General features: G+C 37.4%; 1 protein-coding gene across 1 annotated transcript in view; it reads right to left on the bottom strand.

The window, feature by feature from the left end:
• Positions 1–16,935, bottom strand: part of LOC150082868 (dynein axonemal assembly factor 4-like) — a 45,109-nt gene extending 28,174 nt beyond the window's left edge. Inside the window, exons 1-2 of the mRNA XM_090378304.1 lie at positions 16,807–16,935; positions 15,272–15,422 (exon numbers count right to left, since the gene is read on the bottom strand). Coding sequence (XP_090234430.1) covers positions 15,272–15,422; positions 16,807–16,935 — 280 coding nt within the window. The remainder of the gene's footprint in view (positions 1–15,271; positions 15,423–16,806) is intronic.
• Between the last annotated feature and the right edge of the window lie 3,269 nt (positions 16,936–20,204).

The following is a 20,204-nucleotide window of genomic DNA, read 5'->3' as shown; positions in this document are numbered from 1 at the left end:
TGTTCAGAAAACTTCATATCTGCCTACACAATTACCCCCAGGTCCTTTTCATTCTCTACCACTGTCAGTGTAGTACCACACAGTTGATACGTTACTCTGGGGTTATTGCTTCCCATATGTAGTACTTTACATTTGTCAATGTTAAACTTCAGTTGCCACCTCTCAGCCCATCTGCTCAACTTTTCTAGATCCTGTTGCAGCAGCGTACTGTCATTAGTGTCATTAACATCCCTGCCAACCTACGTATTGTCTGCAAACTTAGACATTAAGCCTGATATACCATCATTAATGAATACAGAAAACAACAATGGACCCAACACTGAACCCTGGGGGACTCCCTTAATAACATTAGTCCACGAAGAGCTGTCTCCATTGATTACCACTCTTTGTCTTCTCCCACTCAACCATCCCTTTACCCATAACAACAATTTGCCTCCAATGCCAGACTGCTCCAATTTGTGCAGCAGTCTTCCATGTGCAACAATATCAAAAGCCTTTCTAAGATCCAAATATATGATATCAAAATTATTCTTTGCATCCAGTTCCTCTGTGACTACATCATAGCATCCAATCAAATTGTTCAGACAAGAATTGCCCTTAACAAACCCATGCTGTGTCCAAACTATAACTGAAGTCTTGTCTAGATGATCCTGCAATTCCTTCTTCAACCAGTGCCTCCATTAATTTTCCTGGAACAGAAGTAAAAATAACAGGTGTGTAATTAACTGTGTCTCCCTTTGATCCTCCTTTGTGGATTGGGGTCAAACCTGCACATTTCCAGGTGCCTTTCTTATGTTTATCTTCAACAATTTCTCTTCCACTATACTCTCAGTTCTTACAAGATTATCTAGCTTACTGTCAGAGTTTAATCCGCCTCTGGCATTCCCCTCCCTGAATAACTCCTCAAATGTGAATGTAGATGCAAAATATTCATTTAGTTTGTTAGCTACCTGAGCAGGATCATCATCGTTGAACCATCGATATCAAGTGGGCCAATCTGATTCATCCCCTTCCTTCTAGAGTTTACATAAATAAAGAACTCTTTGCAGTTTTTCTTTGCATCCTTTGCCAAAGATTTTTCATAAGGGCTGCAAGAGTAGCTCATGGTGTATTGTCAATGATAAAGAGGAATTTTTCTAGCAGGGATAAGGAGGTGATTATTCCCTTGTATAAGGCAATGGTCAGGCCACACCTAGAGTACTGTATACAGGCCTGGAGGCCTCATTTCAAGAAGGATGCAGAGCTGCTGGAACGAGTACAGAGAAGGGCAACAAGATTAGTGAATGAAACAAAGGGGTGCTCTTAGGAAGAAAGGCTTAAGTTTTGCAAATTAGTGTCTGGAGACTAGGCACTAGCGAGGTGATCTGATAGAGGTGTATAAAGCCTTGAATGGTTTGAGCATGCTCAATGCTGATGGGATTCTTCCTCTTGCTCAGAATAATCACCTGAATGGGCATAAATTCAAATTGAGGAAAGACAGATGTAGGATAGACGTGCGGAAATTTGCCTTTAGCCAGTGGGTGGTTGGTTGGTGGAACAGACTTCCATCCCTTGTTGTGGAAGTTGACAGCCTAAATAAGTTTAAGGCTCAGCTGGACAGGTATTTCGAACGAACAGAGGGGTGAAGTGGAAGTGTTTATTTTTCATTTATTTATTTTATTTTATTTTATTTATTTTATTTTTTTGGCTGATGCTGCATAAGCTTGCTTTCTTGCATCAAATGCCTCTACTAATGCTAATGCTAATTTGCCTTTGCCTGCCTAACCTTCTTTGTAATTTGGTTACAGACCAGCTTATATCTATCACAGGCTTCTGTGTCACCTGTTAATTTATATGCATCCCATGCATTTTTCTTCTCTGCCACATATCTAATTAGTTCACCTGACATCCATTTAGGCCTAAATCTTAAACAATATTTCTTAGTTGGTATGAAAAGCCTAGTAACTTCCAAGATTATTTCTTTGAATGCTTCCCATTTTGAATTTGCTGTTGGTAACATCATCACTTGGTCCCTCCATATAGAATTTAAAAACTGTCTGAGACCTCTGTAGTCACCTTTATGAAAGCAAAAGCCCTTCCCTTTAGCCTTGATGGTAGATACATCTTTAAATAATTCCCACATCAATACATTGTGATCACTGTCGCCCAGTGGTTCCTTTATCTGCAGATTCTTAATGCATGAAGAATCACTACTGATAATCAGATCAAGAGTATTATTCCCTTTGGTTGCCTCTCAAACATGTTGCTGTAGAAAACAGTCATCCAATAAATCCACAAAAGTCTTGCTAGTGTGTGAGTGACCAACCCACAAGTTCCAGTCAATATCTGGAAAGTTAAAATCTCCCATTATAAGACATTCTGATTTACTGGCCCACTATTTCTCTGCTCAATTGTTCATTATACTAATCAGGTTCATTAGGCCTATAACACCCACCAACTATCATTTTTCCTTTCCCATTGCTTATTTCACACCAAACAGACTCAACACTGCATTGTCCACCAACATCAATTGGATGCACTTCCTTAGATTTTATGTGTTTCTTAACTAACAGCATAACCCCTCCTCCCTTTCTATCCTATCTATCCTTCCTATACACATTGTACTCCCCAAATTCCAACTGTGCTCTGCCTATATCTGTGTGACACCAAGTCTCTGATATCCCAACAATATCTGCCTTTGATGTTTTCACTAGCACTTCAAGCTCATCAAATTTATTAACTATACTCCTAGCATTGGTGTACATGCAAGTATACATGCACCTGTTTCTACTCTTAGTTACCCTAACACAGCCCATGTATTTACTTGTTCCACTATGACTCCCAGAAGTCCTAGTAATCCCCATTGCTTTGCTTTCCAGGCTGCTGCTCAATTTCATTTCAATAAAAGCAGTGCAAGAATCACTTTCGCCTCTGCCAGCGGCTACTGTTAATCTATTAGTCTGTGTATCCACCCAAGCTAACAGTTTTACGACCCATCTAACTCTGCCTCGATAGCATCAGCAAATATTCTTGCACCCTTTCTATTTAAGTGTATCCCATCCCTGTAGAAGCAGTCTCTCCTGTTATCAAGCACAGACCAGGCTGAGAAAAATTCTATCCCTTGAGCCTTGCACAATCTCTCCAGGGCCGAATTGATTGACAAGGCTATCGTCATATACTCCCTCCTATCGTGTTTGGGCAGAATTGCAGACACTTTCAAATTCAACGCTAACTCACGGCTTTTTTTCAACATTGACCTGTACTTGTTAAGTAATTCTTTCCCCCTGGCAGACATATCGTGGTCCTGTTCCACCTATCCTTTTTTGCACAATATGTTCCCCATTTCCCTGACAATAGTCACCGACAACAACTAGTGTCTTTGGGACCAGTGCATTCTGCCTTGGGGGTTGCCACTGCATTGCATGATGTTCAAGTGCAAGCTCTAGCATTGATGTGGGCAGCTGAGAGCTTGATGGCCCTCAATTTAAATCCTTCGAGGGAATCCACCCTGTCCTTCAAGCTCTCATATAGGCCCATAACAACGCTGAGTTGGCACCTGATTTCCTCACACTCCTTACTTCGCACATAAACAAATACATTCCCCTTGGTAATATTATGTCCTGTTCCTGATTGCTCCACAAACATCAAACAAGCAGTGCATTTCAAAAGGCTGTGATTCAGAGGACAACTGCTCCCCTCAGTTCTTGCCTGGGCCACAGCACTCCCATTAGTTTGAGCCCCCCCCCTGAGTTCTCTCGAGCCACAACACTTCCATATTTTCACAAAGTTGAAAGATTATACTTTATGTATATAAAGTATGGTTGCAATATCTCAGATAATAAAGATGTTACAGATTACAGTGTGTTACTTATTGATCTGCCCTTGTATGATTGAATTAATTTTTATGCAGCTATAAATAATGCAAACACAGTTTCCATAAAAGGCATCATTACATGTCTCATATTGTGAATCTTTTCACAATGAGTTTCCCTCATGTACCTTGAATGAATAGTACTTTGCATGAGGAAGTATGCTGGTATTTATTATCAATTGAGTACCACCACCCACAGAGTACTGTTTCAGAGATCTCCTCATTGGTGGGTTGGTGGGAAGGCACCCTGAATAGGCAGAATCTCTGAACTGATGCTGTATAGCTGATGACACTTGGCTCAGATACAGATAGCAGCATACTTCTCCTTCTGAGGAAGTGCAACTTATTCAAGGGGCATGAATAGAGCAACTCATTATGAAAGGATTCATAACATGAAATGTTATATAAGGATGCCTTTTCTGCAAACTTAGTTTGCTTTCTTTGTGCCTTTCTACAAAATAATGCTTCTGCTTCAAGCTTTATGCTCTAAATTTATTAATAATTAACTAATTCAGTTAAAGAAGATTTTCCCCTTTACAAAACTGTGCTGTTTTCCCTTAAGAATATCATTTCTATCTAGATGACTCTAAATTACATTTGTAATCACTACTGCTTTCATGATTTTCTCTATTGCTTAAGTCGGAATAACTGGTCAATAGTTATTTGCTTCATTCTTATAACCAACTTTATGGAATCCACAGAAATGTCCTGAGTCCAAAGTAGCTGTCATAATTAGCCTTAATGGTTTGATGCATTCCCTCCGAATAACTGGGGACCTTTTTTTTGATCTTTTGGCCAGGGGGGTTTCTCATATTCAGTATTTTCTAGACTAATCATTTCTGTGGTGCTGTTATGTTGTTGTTGTTTGGTTTTTAGGAGCATTAGCAACTAAGGCCATATTGCTCGGGGATATGCGATGGTCATTCCGTGACCTTTCCGCATCCTCCATATTTGGTGGTGATGGGCTCGAACCCTGGTCTAATCAAGAAGCGTGTGTTACGCACTGCTCCTTCCCACCTGGCTACGGAGGTGCCCAGTGCTGTTATAGATCAACTTATAACTGTTATATGCTTCAGAGCTTTTCATCACTCTGTAACTGTCCAAATGTTCTCCCTTTTTTTTTGATATATTAAATGAGACAGTTCTTCATTCAACCAACTCAGCATTCTTGTCACTCAAGATTTTATATACAAATATAAACAAAATATACTACTGATTATAAATATAATACAATGGATGGCATAATGCTAAGGGGGGCTAGCACCATTCATATATCTAAGTCACAACTGGCAAGGCCATCTGTTTCTGATTGTGTTTTACCAGTTTTATAAATTTAAACTTAATACTTTACTGGTAAAAAAATAGCCAGCCTGAGAAAGAGCAAACCAATTAAATAATATGTATAAATTACAATGAACAACAAATTTTGGGTCATATCTTGTTACGGGCATAAAAGTTTGCTTTATAGATTTTGGGGTGCTAAACGCAAAAATAGTGCTTAAAATGGTAGATTGGCTCTTGTTTTCGAAAAAAGTAGTTTTTTATATTTATACAAGGTATTTTTTATTTACATGGCAGTAAGATATAGCTGCAAGCATACCTGTATCAAACACGGGACCTTTTCGTTTGTATTCAGCTTCGGGAGCATCCCTTTTCATCATCCAACAATAATCGGCTAATGTGGCAGCACTCCATTTGCTTTTGTATCGTTGTTCCATCGCTGTGATGTCTTGATGGAAGTGCTCACCATTTTCGTCACTGATGGCACCACAGTTTGGCAGGAAAAAATCCAGGTTGCATGCAAGAAATGCATCTTCGATGACATGTTGCACCCAGTATTTTGTAAGAAGTAATGAGATCTTCCACAAGTTGTCTGTAGTTGCTAGCTTTAACATTTCCTAGAAAACCAGCTGAAACATTTTGAAAGGCTTTCCACACTGATTTCTCGCTATTACTAAGGACACATTCGAACTGTTTATTTTTGAAAAGTTGCCTTATTTGTGGACCAATGAAAGTGCCTGCCTAAAAATTCTCTGTATTAAGTCTTGGGAATTTCACCTGCAAGTATGTGAATGCAGGACCATTCACTTCTAAAGCGTTCAAAAATTTTTCATGGCCACCAGTTTGATGTGGAATAGTGGAAGCAAAACTTTATTTGGATCTACCAGAGATTCAAATGCTGCGTTCTTCATTATAGGTGTTAGCGATTTACATTGAGGTTAACTCCTCTTCTCGGAGTGCATATCCTTGGTACAACTATCCCACTTGTTGAAAACGCAACAGTATTTAGTGTAACCCTTTTGGAGTCTTAATAAAATGGTGATTACCTTTAAATCACCACAAATCTGTCACTCATACTTCTGATAGTGTACACATAAGAGGATGTTCTCCATGTTTGCGTATGTTTCTTTTTTGGGATGGCATATGCAAAGAGGTATTGAAAGCAGCATATTTCCATTGCATAATAACATAGCCTTAAGGTTAACCTTAGAAGTGTCTATAAATAGCCGCCATTCTTTGAGAATGTACCTCGTGTTCATTGCTGCCATTAGACCATCAACATCCTTACAAACAGTGAGTTCATCTTCTGTTTGACAGAATTTATCAGTCTTTATTTCGAGTATGAAATGTTGTCACTTTCTCAGAATGATCTAGAACAGGAGTGGCCAACTTAATTTGTGATGCGATCTACTTTTTTCCTTCAAAATGTACCGCGATCTACCATCTCAAAAATTTCATTGCACAAGGTGCACAAATCGAGGGATGACTGTATATTTAAAATTCGTCGTGATTGACCGAAATTAAATCTGCGATCAACTCGACTCACTGGCCACCTGTGATCTAGAAGATTCCACTGTTGTAGCCTCAAGGCCAAAAGCTTTGCCTTATTCTTTGCTAGTTCAAGATCCCTGATGAGGTCATTAAGCTCCCTTTCCGTGATATCATGTGGTTCAGAAGAATAAAGGTTTGGACAAAATGGTGAATCCCTTGACATAGATGGCTGTTGTACTTCATGTATATCAAGGTGATGTTCATCAGTATCTTCATCTTCATCAGAGTGTACATAAAAACAATCAGATGGTTCAGGAATAGATAATACTTCACTGTGAGGCACAGGATGAATTGCAGATGATATATTTTGGTACATCACTGTCCGTTTTTTCTTCATTGCCATCCCTTTTCTAATAGGAGGCATCATGCAGAAGTAACGGTCTGTGACGTGATTTGTTGGCTCCCTCCATATTGTGGGCACTGTGAAAGGCATAAAACGTCTCTTTCGATTCACCCACGCATTGAGTTTTTATGAACAGGTAGGGCAGCATATGAGTGAAGCCCAGTTCTTGTCCTGGTCACCTACTTTAGACCCAAAGAACATGAAGTAGGCCTTTTTTATGGCTAGAGTTAAGGGACGCTTTCTTGAAGCTAAAGTGACTTCCCACATACGTAACAGAAGTCATATGGACTATTCAAACAATTAAAGGGCATATTAATCTTACATGACACAAATATTGTGCAAAAAGTAGAAATCTCACAGAGAACAACCGTTAACTGAGAACACATCATCCAGTATCCTAGCCATATTCGAGGATTACTGCAACAGAGTTGAAGATGCATTTGAGGTAACAACTTATCACTTGATGAAGAGCATTTTGCCGAGAGCCGAAGTTGATAATGTAGAGTAACTCGCTAATATGAGACCCCAACTCTAATTCAAATACAAGAGCCAATTGACAAATTTTAATTTTCTTGTTTAGCAGCATGAAATTAGTCAAGATTGGGTATTTTCACTTTCATAACATTTTACATGTTGACTAGTGTTATAATAGCTATCTATGGATTAGATAAAAAAGGTAAGGTAAAAAGTGGTAGAGGACAGCAGAAAAGCTTCCTCCTTTAAAATTATCTATATGGTGTGTGTGTGTGTTTCTTAATAGTATATAGGCATAATAAAACAAAAAAATAATTACATTTTCGATGGAGAATGGTTCAAAATATATAAAATTTCATATCGTGTAGCAAAGTACAAACATTCAATAATAGAAATTACCATAAGGTGATTTTTACTTACTGATGATTAAATGTAAAGTAATGCATATTTTTATCCATATTTTATTACAGATTTGTGATATACATTATACAAGTATACTAAATATTCTAAGATACCTTACAAGTATACTAAATATTGTAAAATATCTTATACAAGTATACTAAATGTTCGAAGATACCTTAATCAAGTATACTAAATATTCTAAGATATAAATAGTCTAAGATAAAATATTCTGGTCAAGACAACAAATGCAGACGTTAAGATATCAGAGAGGTGGCATCACTCAGATTAAGGGATGCTGAATTTGAATATAGGGAGAACACTGTACAGGTAGTTCCCAACTTTACAAGTTAATTCATTCCTAGTGCACACTCGTAAAGCGGGCATTTCTTTCCCACAGACACAATGTTATAACCAGGGATTACGTTCTCAACAATGAAATTAGTCAGCTAATTAGTTTAAACAATGATTGATTTATCCAAATAAATGAAAACATAGCTTGTAAAATTGAGCAATTTATAATTTAAAGAAATTATTTATGACTTACAAATGTTAAAGAATGTTTATTCATCATCATTGACTAAATGAACACGCGTTGATCACTCGTTGTTGGTTTGTTGCACAAGGAGTAGTCTTCTTCAGAAATGCTTCAAGAGTTTCCAAGATAATCTCTTCTCTTTTCTTCATAAATTTCACGACAGCATGCATAAGTTTTTTAATGGCATGCACAAATTGCAACTAACTAACATGATAAGCGCAAGCGAGAATGCAACTAACACGATTTGCATGGAGTAACAAGTTGACGAAGAAGAAAATAGAGGGAATGAAGAGAAGATTCTGAAATTTTGTTTTTTTATATGATTGAAGATTTCAGTGAAGGAGAACTCATTTCACCATAATACTGTAACGTAAAAACTCACAGCATTCCAGTTATCGGGATTATCGCAAATGGAATAAGCACATGTTTGCTACCCGTTTATAATAGCTTGTGCTAACAGGAAAGCCCAATAAACCTGAAAGTGAAATTGTTTTTATTGTTTTCTGGTAGTGAACTCCAGAAATGTGTTTTAGAAAAATATCACAAAGGTGTTCAAAAATGGATTCTTATAATGGAATATAGGATAACTATGAAAGTGTAGTGTGTTTTAATGATTTGAATTGGTAACTAATACAATTTCCATGACCGTTTAGAGAGATAAATAGATTAGTTATATAGCTAAAATTTCAACTTCCGAGGTCTTGGAACGAATTAACAAAAAAAAAAAAAAAAAAAAAACAATATGTTATTGGGTTCACATGACAATATTTTCCCGATACAGTAGTGTCTCTGAAAGGGATTAATATTGTAAATCGGGGTGCACTGTATTGTACAGCTACGCGCATGGTTTGAAATGCAGTATTTATGAATGTTTAACATTCATTTTTTTATAATTAACGTTCATATTTTCAATTTTGTTCATACTTGATACTTGGAAAAAAAAAAAACACACTCATAAACCTGGGAACTCGTAAAGCGGGACCTGCCTGTATAAAGAAATGACAGACAGGGTAGGAGGGTTTACACTCTTATTAGTAGTAGTAATGGAGGCAAGTGATACAAGAAAGCAAGCATATCAGCTTATGTAGCAACAGCCAAAAAGGAAAAAAAATAATAAAAAAAATTTCACACATTCATTCCCTCTAAAAGTTTGTCCAGTTCCTCCTTGAATTTATTTAAGCTATCAATTCCACAATGACAGATGGAAGTTTTTTCCAGCAATTAACCACCGCTGGCTAAAGGCAAATTTCCGCACATCTATTCTACAAATGTCTTTCCTCAAATTGAATTTATGCCCCCTCAGGGTCATAATCTGAGCAAGCGGAAGAATCCCAACAGAAATCAGCATGCTAAACCTATTCAAGACCTTATACACCTCAATCCGATCATCTCACAAGTACGTAGTCTCCAACCGCTGCAATTTGCAGAACTTAAGCCTTTCTTGGTAAGGGGACCTCTTCGTTACCCTCGCCAATCTTGTTGCCCTTCTCTTACACACTCAAGCAACTCTACATCCTTCCTAAAATGAGGCCTCCACACTTGTACACAGTACTCAAGGCGTGGTCTGACCATTGCCTTATACAAAGGGATAATCACCTCCTTTTCCCTACTAGCAAAATCCTTCTATATCATTGACAATACCCCATGACCTGCTCTGGCAGCCTGTCTGCATTGTTCAGAAAACTTCATATCTGACTGCACAATTACTCCCACATCTTTTTCATTTTCTACCACCCTAAGTGTAGTACCACACAGTTGGTATGTTTTTCTGGGGTTCCTTCTACCCACATACAGTATTTTGCATTTGTCAATGTTAAACTTCAGTTGCCACTTCTCAGCCCATCTACCCAACTTTTCTAAATCCTGTTGCAGTAGTACACTCCATTACTCTCATTAATAACCCTGCCATTCTTTGTATCATCTGCATACTTGGACATTAAGCTTGATATACCTTCATCAATATCATTGATAAATATACAAAACAACAGTGGGCCCAACACCGAACCCTGGGGGACTCCACTAATAACATTAGTACACGAAGAGCAGCATCCACTGATTAACACTCTCTATCTTCTCCCACTCAACCACCCTTTTATCTATTGTAGCAACTTACCCTTAATACCATACTGCTCCAATTTGTACAGTAGTCTTCCATGCACAACAGTGTCAAAAGCTTTCCTGAAATCCAAGTATATGATATCAAAATAATTTTTTGCATCTAGTTCCTTTGTAACCACATCATAGTATCCAATCAAATTTGTCAGACGAGTGTTTCCCTTAACAAACCCATGCTGTGTCGGAATTATTACTGCAGTCTTGTCTAAATGATTCTGCAATACATCTTTAACCAGTGACTCCATTATTTTGCCCAGAAAAGAAGTTCAACTAACTGGTTTGTAATTACTCGTGTCATCCTTAGATCCCCCTTTGTGAATTGGGGATACATTTGCACATTTCAGGGGAAGTCCGTGGGGACTTTCTCAGAGTCCAAGGATGCTCTCATAATTATGACTAATGGTTTGCCTACTTGCTTTGCCGCCTCCTTTAATATAACTGGATAGATCCCATCCACCCCAGGTGCCTTTCTTATGTTTAACTTCAAAGATTTCTCCTCCACTTTGCTGTCAGTTATTACAAAATCATAAGCCCCTGTTACAGTTTTATAAACAAACTTCTGGATTTTTCCTCCCTTAATAAAATTCTTCTCTTTCTTGGTGATTCCCTTCTACTTCTAACTCTTGTTTTCTCTCTCTCTCACTCTCACACACACACACACACACACACACACACACACACACACACACACACACACACACACACACACACACAGTAACTCAGAAATTTGTTTTTGGCTGGTGCAGCAAAAGCCTCGGCTTCCTTGCACCATATGGCTAATAATAATAACTCCTCATGTGTGAATGTAGATGGAAAATACTCAATCAGTTTGTTAGCTATCTGAACAGGATCATCAACAGTCGAACCATTGATATAAAGTGAACCAATCTGATTCAACTCCTTCCTTCTAGAGTTTATATAAGTAAAGAAGTCCTTGCTGTTTTTCTAACATACTTTGCCAAAGATTTCTCGTAATCTGCCTTCACTTACCTAACCTCCTTTGTGACTTGATTACAGACTAGCTTATATCTGCCATAGGCATCTGTGTCACCTGATAATTTATGTGCATCCCATGCATTTTTTATTAGCCACGAGTCTAATTAGTTCATTTGACATCTATTCACAGGCCTAACCTGTGAACAATATTTCTTAATTGGTATGAAAAGCATAATAGCTTCCACGATTAGTTCCTTGAATGCTTCCCATTTAGAATTTGGTGACATCATCAGTTGGTCCCACTGTACAGAATTTAAATCTGTCTGAGACCACTGTAGTCACCTTTACAGAAGCAAAAACCTTTCCCTTTACCCCTGAGATTTACCCAGGGGTAAAGGGAAATACATCCAGCTCAGGATATCGTCATTCTTCTCTCTCTTGATGATTCCTTTCCACCTCTCTCTCTCTCTCTCAGTAACTCGGGAATTTTTTTTTTTTTTTTTTGGCCGGTGCAGCATAGGCCTCAGGCTTCCTTGCACCATATAGCTAATAATAATAATAATAATATCTTTAAGTAACTCCCGCATCAGTACACTGTGATCACTGCCACCTAGTGGTTCCTTTATCTGCAAATTATCTATACACGAATAATCACTGGTGATAACCAGATCAAGGGCATTATCCCTCTCTAGTTGCCTCTCCAACATGCTGCTGCAGAAAACAATCATGGCGCAATATAGCCGAAGCAGCTTTTGTGCCACAAAACTACAAACAGCAACAACAAAACAATCAACCAATAAATCCACAAAAGTCTTGCTACTGTGCGAGTGACCAACCCACAAGTTCCAGTCAATATCTGGGAAGTTAAAATCCACCATTATAACACAATCTGATTTACTGGCCCATTCTATTTCTCTGTACAATTGTTTGTTGTACTCATTAGAGTCATTAGGCCTGTAACACACTCCTTCTCTCATTTTTGCTTTCCCAGTGCTTATGTCACACCAAACTGACTCAAAATAGCACAATTTGGATGCATTTTCTTAGTGTCATTAGTTAAGAAGCATATATAACATAAGGCAGTGCATACAGTTGACATGGGTAACCAGTGCAATGGTGAGTCAGTTTGGTATGATATATGTACTAGAAAAGCAAAACTGAGAGTAGGAGTGAGTTATAGGCATAATGACTCTGATGAGTACAATGAATAATTGTACAGTGAAATAGAATGGGCCAGTAAATCAGATTGTGTTATAATGGGGGAATTTTTACCTCCCGGATATTGACTTGAACTTGTGGGTTGGTCACTCGCACAGTAGCAAGACTGTTGTGGATTTATTGGATGATTGTTTTCTGAAGCAGCACATTCAAGAGGCAACCAGAGAGGGTAATACTCTTGATCTGGTTATCGGCAGTGATTATTCATGCATTAAGAATCTGCAGATAAATTGTTATTGTTATGTTGGTTTTTAGGAGCATTAACAACTAAAGCCATATTTCTCCGGGGATATGCGGTGGTCACTCCCTGACCTTTCTGCATCTTCCGTATTTGGTGGTCATGGGCTCGAACCCCGGTCTAATCAAGAAGCGTGTGCTACGCACTGCCACTCCTGCCCACCTGGCTACGGAGGTGCCCTGCAGATAAAGAAACACTAGGTTGCAGTGATCACAGTGTATTGACTTTGGATTTACTTAAAGATGTAACTACCATCACGAGTAAAGGGAATGGTATTGCTTTCATAAATGTGACTACAGTGGTCTCTGAGAGTTTTTAAATTCTATACAGTGGGACCAACTGATGATGTTACCATCGCAAAAATTCTAAATGGGAAGCATTCAAGGAATTAATCACATAAGCTACTAAGCTTTTCATACTAACTAAGAAATACTGTTCGATGTATATGCCTAAATGGATGTCAGATGAACTGATGAAACTTGTGGCAGAGAAGAAAAGTACATGGAACACATAAATTATTGGATAAAACAGAAGCCTATGGTAGATATAAACTAGTCAGTAATCAAGTCACAAAGGAGGTTAGGCAAGTGAAGGCAGATTACAAGAAATCTTTGGCGAAGGATGCAGACATAAACAGCAAAGACGTCTTTATTTATATAAACACTAGATGGAAAGGGATGAATCCAATTGGTCTACTTGATATCAATGGTTCCACTGATGATGATCCTGTTCTGGTTGCTGACAAACTGAATGAGTATTTTGCATCTTCATTCACACATGAGGAATTCATTAGGGAAAGGGATGCCAGAAGTTCATCAAAATCTAACAGACAGCTAAATGATTTTGTAATAACTGAGAGGACAGTGGAAGAGAAATGTTTAAGTTAAACATAAGAGATTAATTGAAGTTTAATACATTAAATTCCAAGTACTGAATATGGATAGTAGTAACTCCAAAGTAATGCACCAACTGTGTGGCACTACACTCAGGTAGTGGAAAATTAAAAAGACCTGGGGTTACTGTGTAGTCAGATATGATGTTCTCTAAGCAATGCAGATAGGCTGCCAGGGCAGCTCATGTTAATGATATACAGGAATTCTGCTAGCAGAGATAAGGAGGCAATCCTATTGTATAAGGCAATGGTCAGGCCATATCTTGAGTACTGCACACAAGTCTGGAGGCCTCATTTTAAGAAGGATGTAGAGCTTCTGGAATGAGTAGAGAGAACGGCAATGAGATTGGTGAGGGAAACAAAGGTGAAATTGGTGAGAGGAACAAGTAGAACTGAAGTCTTTCTCTTACCAAGAAAGACTTCAGTTCTGCAAATTGCAGCATCTGGAGAATAGACACCTGCAGGTGATGTGACTGAAGTGTTTAAGGCTTTGAATGGATTGAGCAAGCTCAGTGCTGATGGGATTCTTTCTCTATCTCAGACTACACACGAGAGGACACAAATTCAAATTGAGAAAGGATGGTTGCAGAAGTTTGCCTTTAGCCAATGGGTGGTTGATTACTGGAACAAACTTCCACCTGTTGTTGTAGAAGTTGATAACTTAAATTCAAGGAAGAACTAGACAAACTATTGGAGGGAATGAATAGGCAAAATGGGAAGTGTTTTTTTTTTTTTTTTTTTTGACTGATACTGTATAAGCTTGCTTTCTTGCATCATTTGCCTCAGATTGTTAAGCTATTCAGTACAGATATCAAATATTCAGACTGTTTTTCAAAATGACAGCTAAACTTCAGGAGGTTGTTACTTATGTGATTGAGTTGAAAATGTTATATAACCATATAGCTCCTTCTCAAGCATTATAGAACTATGAACGTGACTTTGATGAAAAGTGGCTAAATGAAAAGAAAAGCACAGCAATTCATAAGCATTTCTGATTTTTTTAAAATAAATTGCACCAGATAATAATAGTAGGTGACAAAAGTTTTTGATACACAGCAAAATGAAAATAATTTTTTGATATGTTAGTAATTTAAAGAGTGGTGACAACCTTTTGTGAAGTATTGAAATAGGGCCAGTCCTTGAGGGGAGAGGGGAGTGCAGCAGGTTGTGAACTAAAAATGCATAAAATCCTAACAAAAAGGAGTGAGGCCTCAATCCAGGCAAGAACACCTCCTCCTTGGTGTTCTTTTTCCCAACATTAATTCTTGCACCCAGATCCCATGAATTCTAAGACTGGCCCTATATTTAACAACTAAAATCTGACATCCTGGTGGTATTTATCTAAAAACTGATGTTACCTACTGTTACTAGCTGCAATAAGTTATTAAATAAAATCAGAAAGGTTTAAACTCAAACAACAAAAGAATAATACTGACCACTATATGAACTATAAAGATCACCCCAGATTCCTTTCTCTTTCTTTATCAAGTGAAAAGTAATTTGATTTTCCTCAATTCTTGCAATACTCTGTTGTGCATCAATAGGCGATTTTAGAAATGCTTCCCAGATGTGGGGTGGATGACTTGCCTGATGAAAGTAATCATATTTAATTATAACAGAACTCACTTTATGAATCATAAAATTACAAATAAATTAAAAATGAAATTTCAAGGAAAGGAAAAAACAGAATACATTACTTAAAATATAGCATAACTATGAAATAAGGAAATAAAATAAAATCTTTAATAAACATAATTCAGAATATTATCAATTTCATGATTAAAGAAGCAATGACCTGTTACATCTTTCTTCACAGCTTTTTTTCATCATGCTGACTTTCATCAACCGGTGAAATACCACCACTTTGCTTATTGGAGGCTTGAAGTGGTGAAACCCATGTTTTGTCTCTAGAGCAAAGTTTCCGGCATCCCCCTCTCCCCATACTTCTCCTTCAACCCATGCACGGTACTAAGTACTATAGGTTTTGATACTTTTGGGGTTTTCATAAAAAAAATGTAATTACTGCATACACATTGGTAGTTGCAGGATTTTCTAAAGGGAGGGCTAAAAAAAAAGTGTTCTGGGAAATCATTAAGCTTTAATCATCATGCAGCAGTAAAAAAAAAATCTGCATTATTTTGATCATGAAGAGGCTATAGCCACTCTACTCCTGGAACTACTAACACACATATATCTTCTTCAAGAATATCTTCTAATATAATGGAAGAATCATGAAGGAGCTTTTCCAAAGATGTCAAAAATAGTCAAGATTATAATTGTTTTAATGGTAGAGGGGAAAACATAATGAATTAATTTTTGTCTGTTTGTGCTCAATATACAATTCCCTTCTTACACAATAAATGAATCTGAATTATGACTGGTAAGAAATTTTATTTATTTGAATTATTTTTGATGACTCATTTAGAAAACGAATAAAGGTGTGCTGTACGGCATTATATTCTTATTCGTATTATTTACTATTGCCCCATTATAAAGGATATTTGCAACAGGATATCCAGTTAGCAACTGAAAATTCTGAGCCTAAAACAAATATTTTGATAACTAAACATCCACTGTGAAGTTAACAAATTTTATCATAATTTGTTTCAGGGACGCGAATGGGGAGAGGATTGGGCAGGCGGATTCGCTGTACGTGGCTGAGCCATGTAATTGGAAGCGGGGGGGGGGATTCCAAAGCATGCCGCACACTATATAGAAGAGGAACTGGAGCAGTAAGACCCAGACGCTGTTTTTCACAGGGGTCGATACTAACTCTCAAAATGTCCTTGATTTTTTATATTTCTTATGAGGCTGCTAAAGAATGATTAATCTATGTTTCTTTAAAAGCAAAACGTTATCAAGCATTTCTTTACTTCATTTTTATCTTAGTAATATAATGTAAGTGTATTTATACTTTAGAATGAAATAGCAAGTAAATAAAAGAGAATAAAGAATAATGATTTACCATTACCTTCAGGTAGCTGGTAGAACAAAATATTGAAACATTCTTTTTCGTCACCCGTTTAAGAGGTACAATGACAGTCACACCATTATCATTTTCGGTCCAATCAACCTCTTTCGTCCCGATAACAAGCGGCATGTTTTACACGAAAAAAAAAAAAAAAAAAAGACTATAAAGACTGAATGTTGATCAGTGCATATGTTAACTAACCACAAATCATAATTTCAATAAATATTTAAAGTATTCGGATTTAAATAACAAAACAGAACTCTTGTACAGAAGTGCTTCGAAACTGATATAAAATCCAACTATATTTAACATCTCTCAAGTGTTATTATTTTAATTGTAATATTTATGTAATTGTCGAGTCAACGTCAGTAACATTCTAAGACATTCCCTCCTCAACACACATCCAACCCAAATATGTATGCACGCTAACTCGCACGCACGCACATACATATTTGATAGACACAATCGAATGAAGTTATCGAATGAAACTATCGAGTTATTCGATTGTTTCAAACTCTCCACAAATGAGATTGTTGGAGAAACAATCGAATGAATTCTTCCGTTTTTCATTCGGGCAAAGATAACCAATCAAATACAAGACACGTGACACTCAGCTTACTACAACTTGCTTTTCATTGGCAAAGTCTTGATAATGTTCAGTCGCTGGCTGACAGCAACTGCCTAGCAGTATGTTATCTAGGTGGCGTTGGTTTTGCATATGTCCGAAAGTTGAGCATAAGCTAAACCAATGTTGAATCCAGGGTTTTTTCACCGGGGGATGTAAACTTCGGGGGTTTATTATTATTATTTTATTATTATTATCAGCCATACGGTGCAAGGAAGCCCGAGGCTTATGCTACACTAGCCAAAAAAAATTCCCAAGTTACCCTGAGAGAGAGAGAGAGTCAGAAATAAAGGAGTCAGCAAGAAAGAGAAGAATGATGATATCCAGCTCAGGACCCTGGGTGTGCCAAGCCCATACTCACCAGATGTGAGCCACTGGGGTTTATATGTGTATATTTTTTATTATTATTTAATAATAATATTATTATTAGCTACATGGTGCAAGGAAGCTTGAGGCTTATTTTACACCAGCCAAAAAAAAAAAATAAAATAAAATAATAAATTCCCGAGTTACCCTGAGAGAAAGAGAGAGAGAGAGAGAGAGAGAGAGTCAAAAGTAGAGGGAATCGCCCAAAAAGAGAAGAATGATGATATACAGCTCAGAACCCTGGGTGTGCCAAGCCCGTACTCACCAGATGTCAGCTCCTGGGGTTATATGTATATGTTACAAACCAATCTGTATATTTATGAATGTTATAGTAAAAGAACACGAGAAAACAAAATAAGAAACAAAAGGAAATACTAAGGCAGTTCACAAAAACCACATTACTGACAATAATCATAGTTTAATAATATGAAAATCACCGATTAAAATTCGCAAAAAAATCATACAAATTATAATCAAACATGCAAGTATAATAAAAATCTTATTTTTCTTTGCATATGTATCGATCACTTTATTTATTAATTTTTCCGATAACTCACTAGGGCCTTCTAAGCTTATCCTCATGCAATTTTGAAATATTACAGTACAGATACATATACAATAAAAACATTATAAAATGTATTGTTTATAGGCTGCGACCAAACCGTTTTGTTTACGGTATACAAAGGAAGAATTAGTCACAACACAAGTAGACCTTTGCTGTGAAAAAAAAAAAAAAAATAAATAAAATAAAAGGAATGTGAAAACCATGAAGTGAAACTGCCGACGATTGAAATAGTGGCTGTAGTAGACTGCTCTCTGCCTAAACATCGTTTTAGCCCTCCTCCTGAAAGCCACGGGACACTCTAATTACAATATCATCCGTCTCTGGCGAACCTATTCACGGCTTGCAATCCAGTCGTTGTCTTCTTCGCGATATACAAACAAAGAATTAATCGCAAGTAAACCGTTTGATAGTGTTTGAAACACTATCAAGAGATGGCTTGTGCGAAAATAAAGGGAACCTAAACACCATAAAACGAAAATGGAGAAAAAAAAAATGAAATAGTGACTTTTAGTTACAATTTTTGCAGCTAGAAATATTGTCCAATTTATTATTTTGAAATTTTCATGTCTTTTGAATTTGAAGGGTTTTTTTTCGCTATGTACCACCTAACGATTACCATACTTGTTGGTGTGAATTTTTGTGTTGAGTTTATTTGACATAAATTTATTGAATTCGTGTTTTATAATTACAACATTGTGTAAACTGATAATATGGTCCCTGAACTGCGCAGTAAGAAGAAAATTTCCATTAAAATTAAAAAAAAAAAAAAAAACCTGGATATCATCATTATTCTTTTTCTTGGTGATTCCCTTCTACTTCTCTCTCTCTCTCTCTCTCTCTCTCTCTCTCTCTCTTTCGGGGGTAATTCAGAATTTTTTTTTTTTTTTTTTTTTTTTTTTTTGTGGCTGGTGCAGCATAAGCCTCGGGCTTCCTTGCACCATACGGCTAATAATAATAATAATAATAATAATATGAGGCGATAATTTCAACGTCTGAGGGCTTTGAATGTGACCGGGGGTTTCACCCCTGGTGAGACCCCCGGTCACCCCCTTGAATTCAACACTGGACTAATCCAATGCCATCAGAGTCAGATCTCAATATGAATACGCTCATTCATATTGAAATCTGACTACCTATTGCAAAATGGCCTCATGAGTTATTTATTTCATTCACTTATTTCAATAATCACAAAAAAAGCGAGACTGACCTAGCCTCGGTATGGGAGAGCCAAAATGCACCACGAAAAGGCCCTAATACCATTACAGATCTATCACCAACCTGCACTGCTGATACTTGGTAGGACTGCTCGATGGACTCATGCTGTTTTCTCTAGATTCTGGTCTTCCCATCAGCGTGAAACAGCAAGAACCAGGATTCATCACACCACCCAGCTTTTTCCAATCCGCCAGTGTTGGTGTTTCCAAACGCACCAAACTGTACCTTCTTGTCTTTACTGACAAGAGTGGAAGTGACAAGAAGTTTGGTCGTTGGCTGCAACACCCCATCCGTGATAAGGTACGGCTGGTTGTGCATCCTGAAATGCTTTTCTGATTACCTTGTTGTTACTGTACTGGGTTTTTATTTGACTGACTGCAGCCTTTCTATTATCCTTCAAGGCTTATCAGCGTCCGTCCCGTTGGTCTCTCGCATTTTTTGACCACAGCATCGCCGTTGACTGGACGTTATTTGCTTATTGGACCAATCTGAATGCACCAGAAAGTCGTACATGAAAATCCCTGCTGGGATTTTCTTGTACGACTTCTGGTGACGACTGCCGTACCATATTCAGTTACTAAAATCTTTCGTCTTGCCCAACCTCGCACTGAATTGTATGCATACACC

This window comes from Mastigoproctus giganteus, chromosome 7, assembly GCF_048544385.1.
Source record: "Mastigoproctus giganteus isolate SK-2022 chromosome 7, ASM4854438v1, whole genome shotgun sequence".
NCBI classification, from domain to species: Eukaryota; Metazoa; Arthropoda; class Arachnida; order Uropygi; family Thelyphonidae; genus Mastigoproctus; species Mastigoproctus giganteus.
This window is presented reverse-complemented; position numbering and strand designations above follow the sequence as displayed.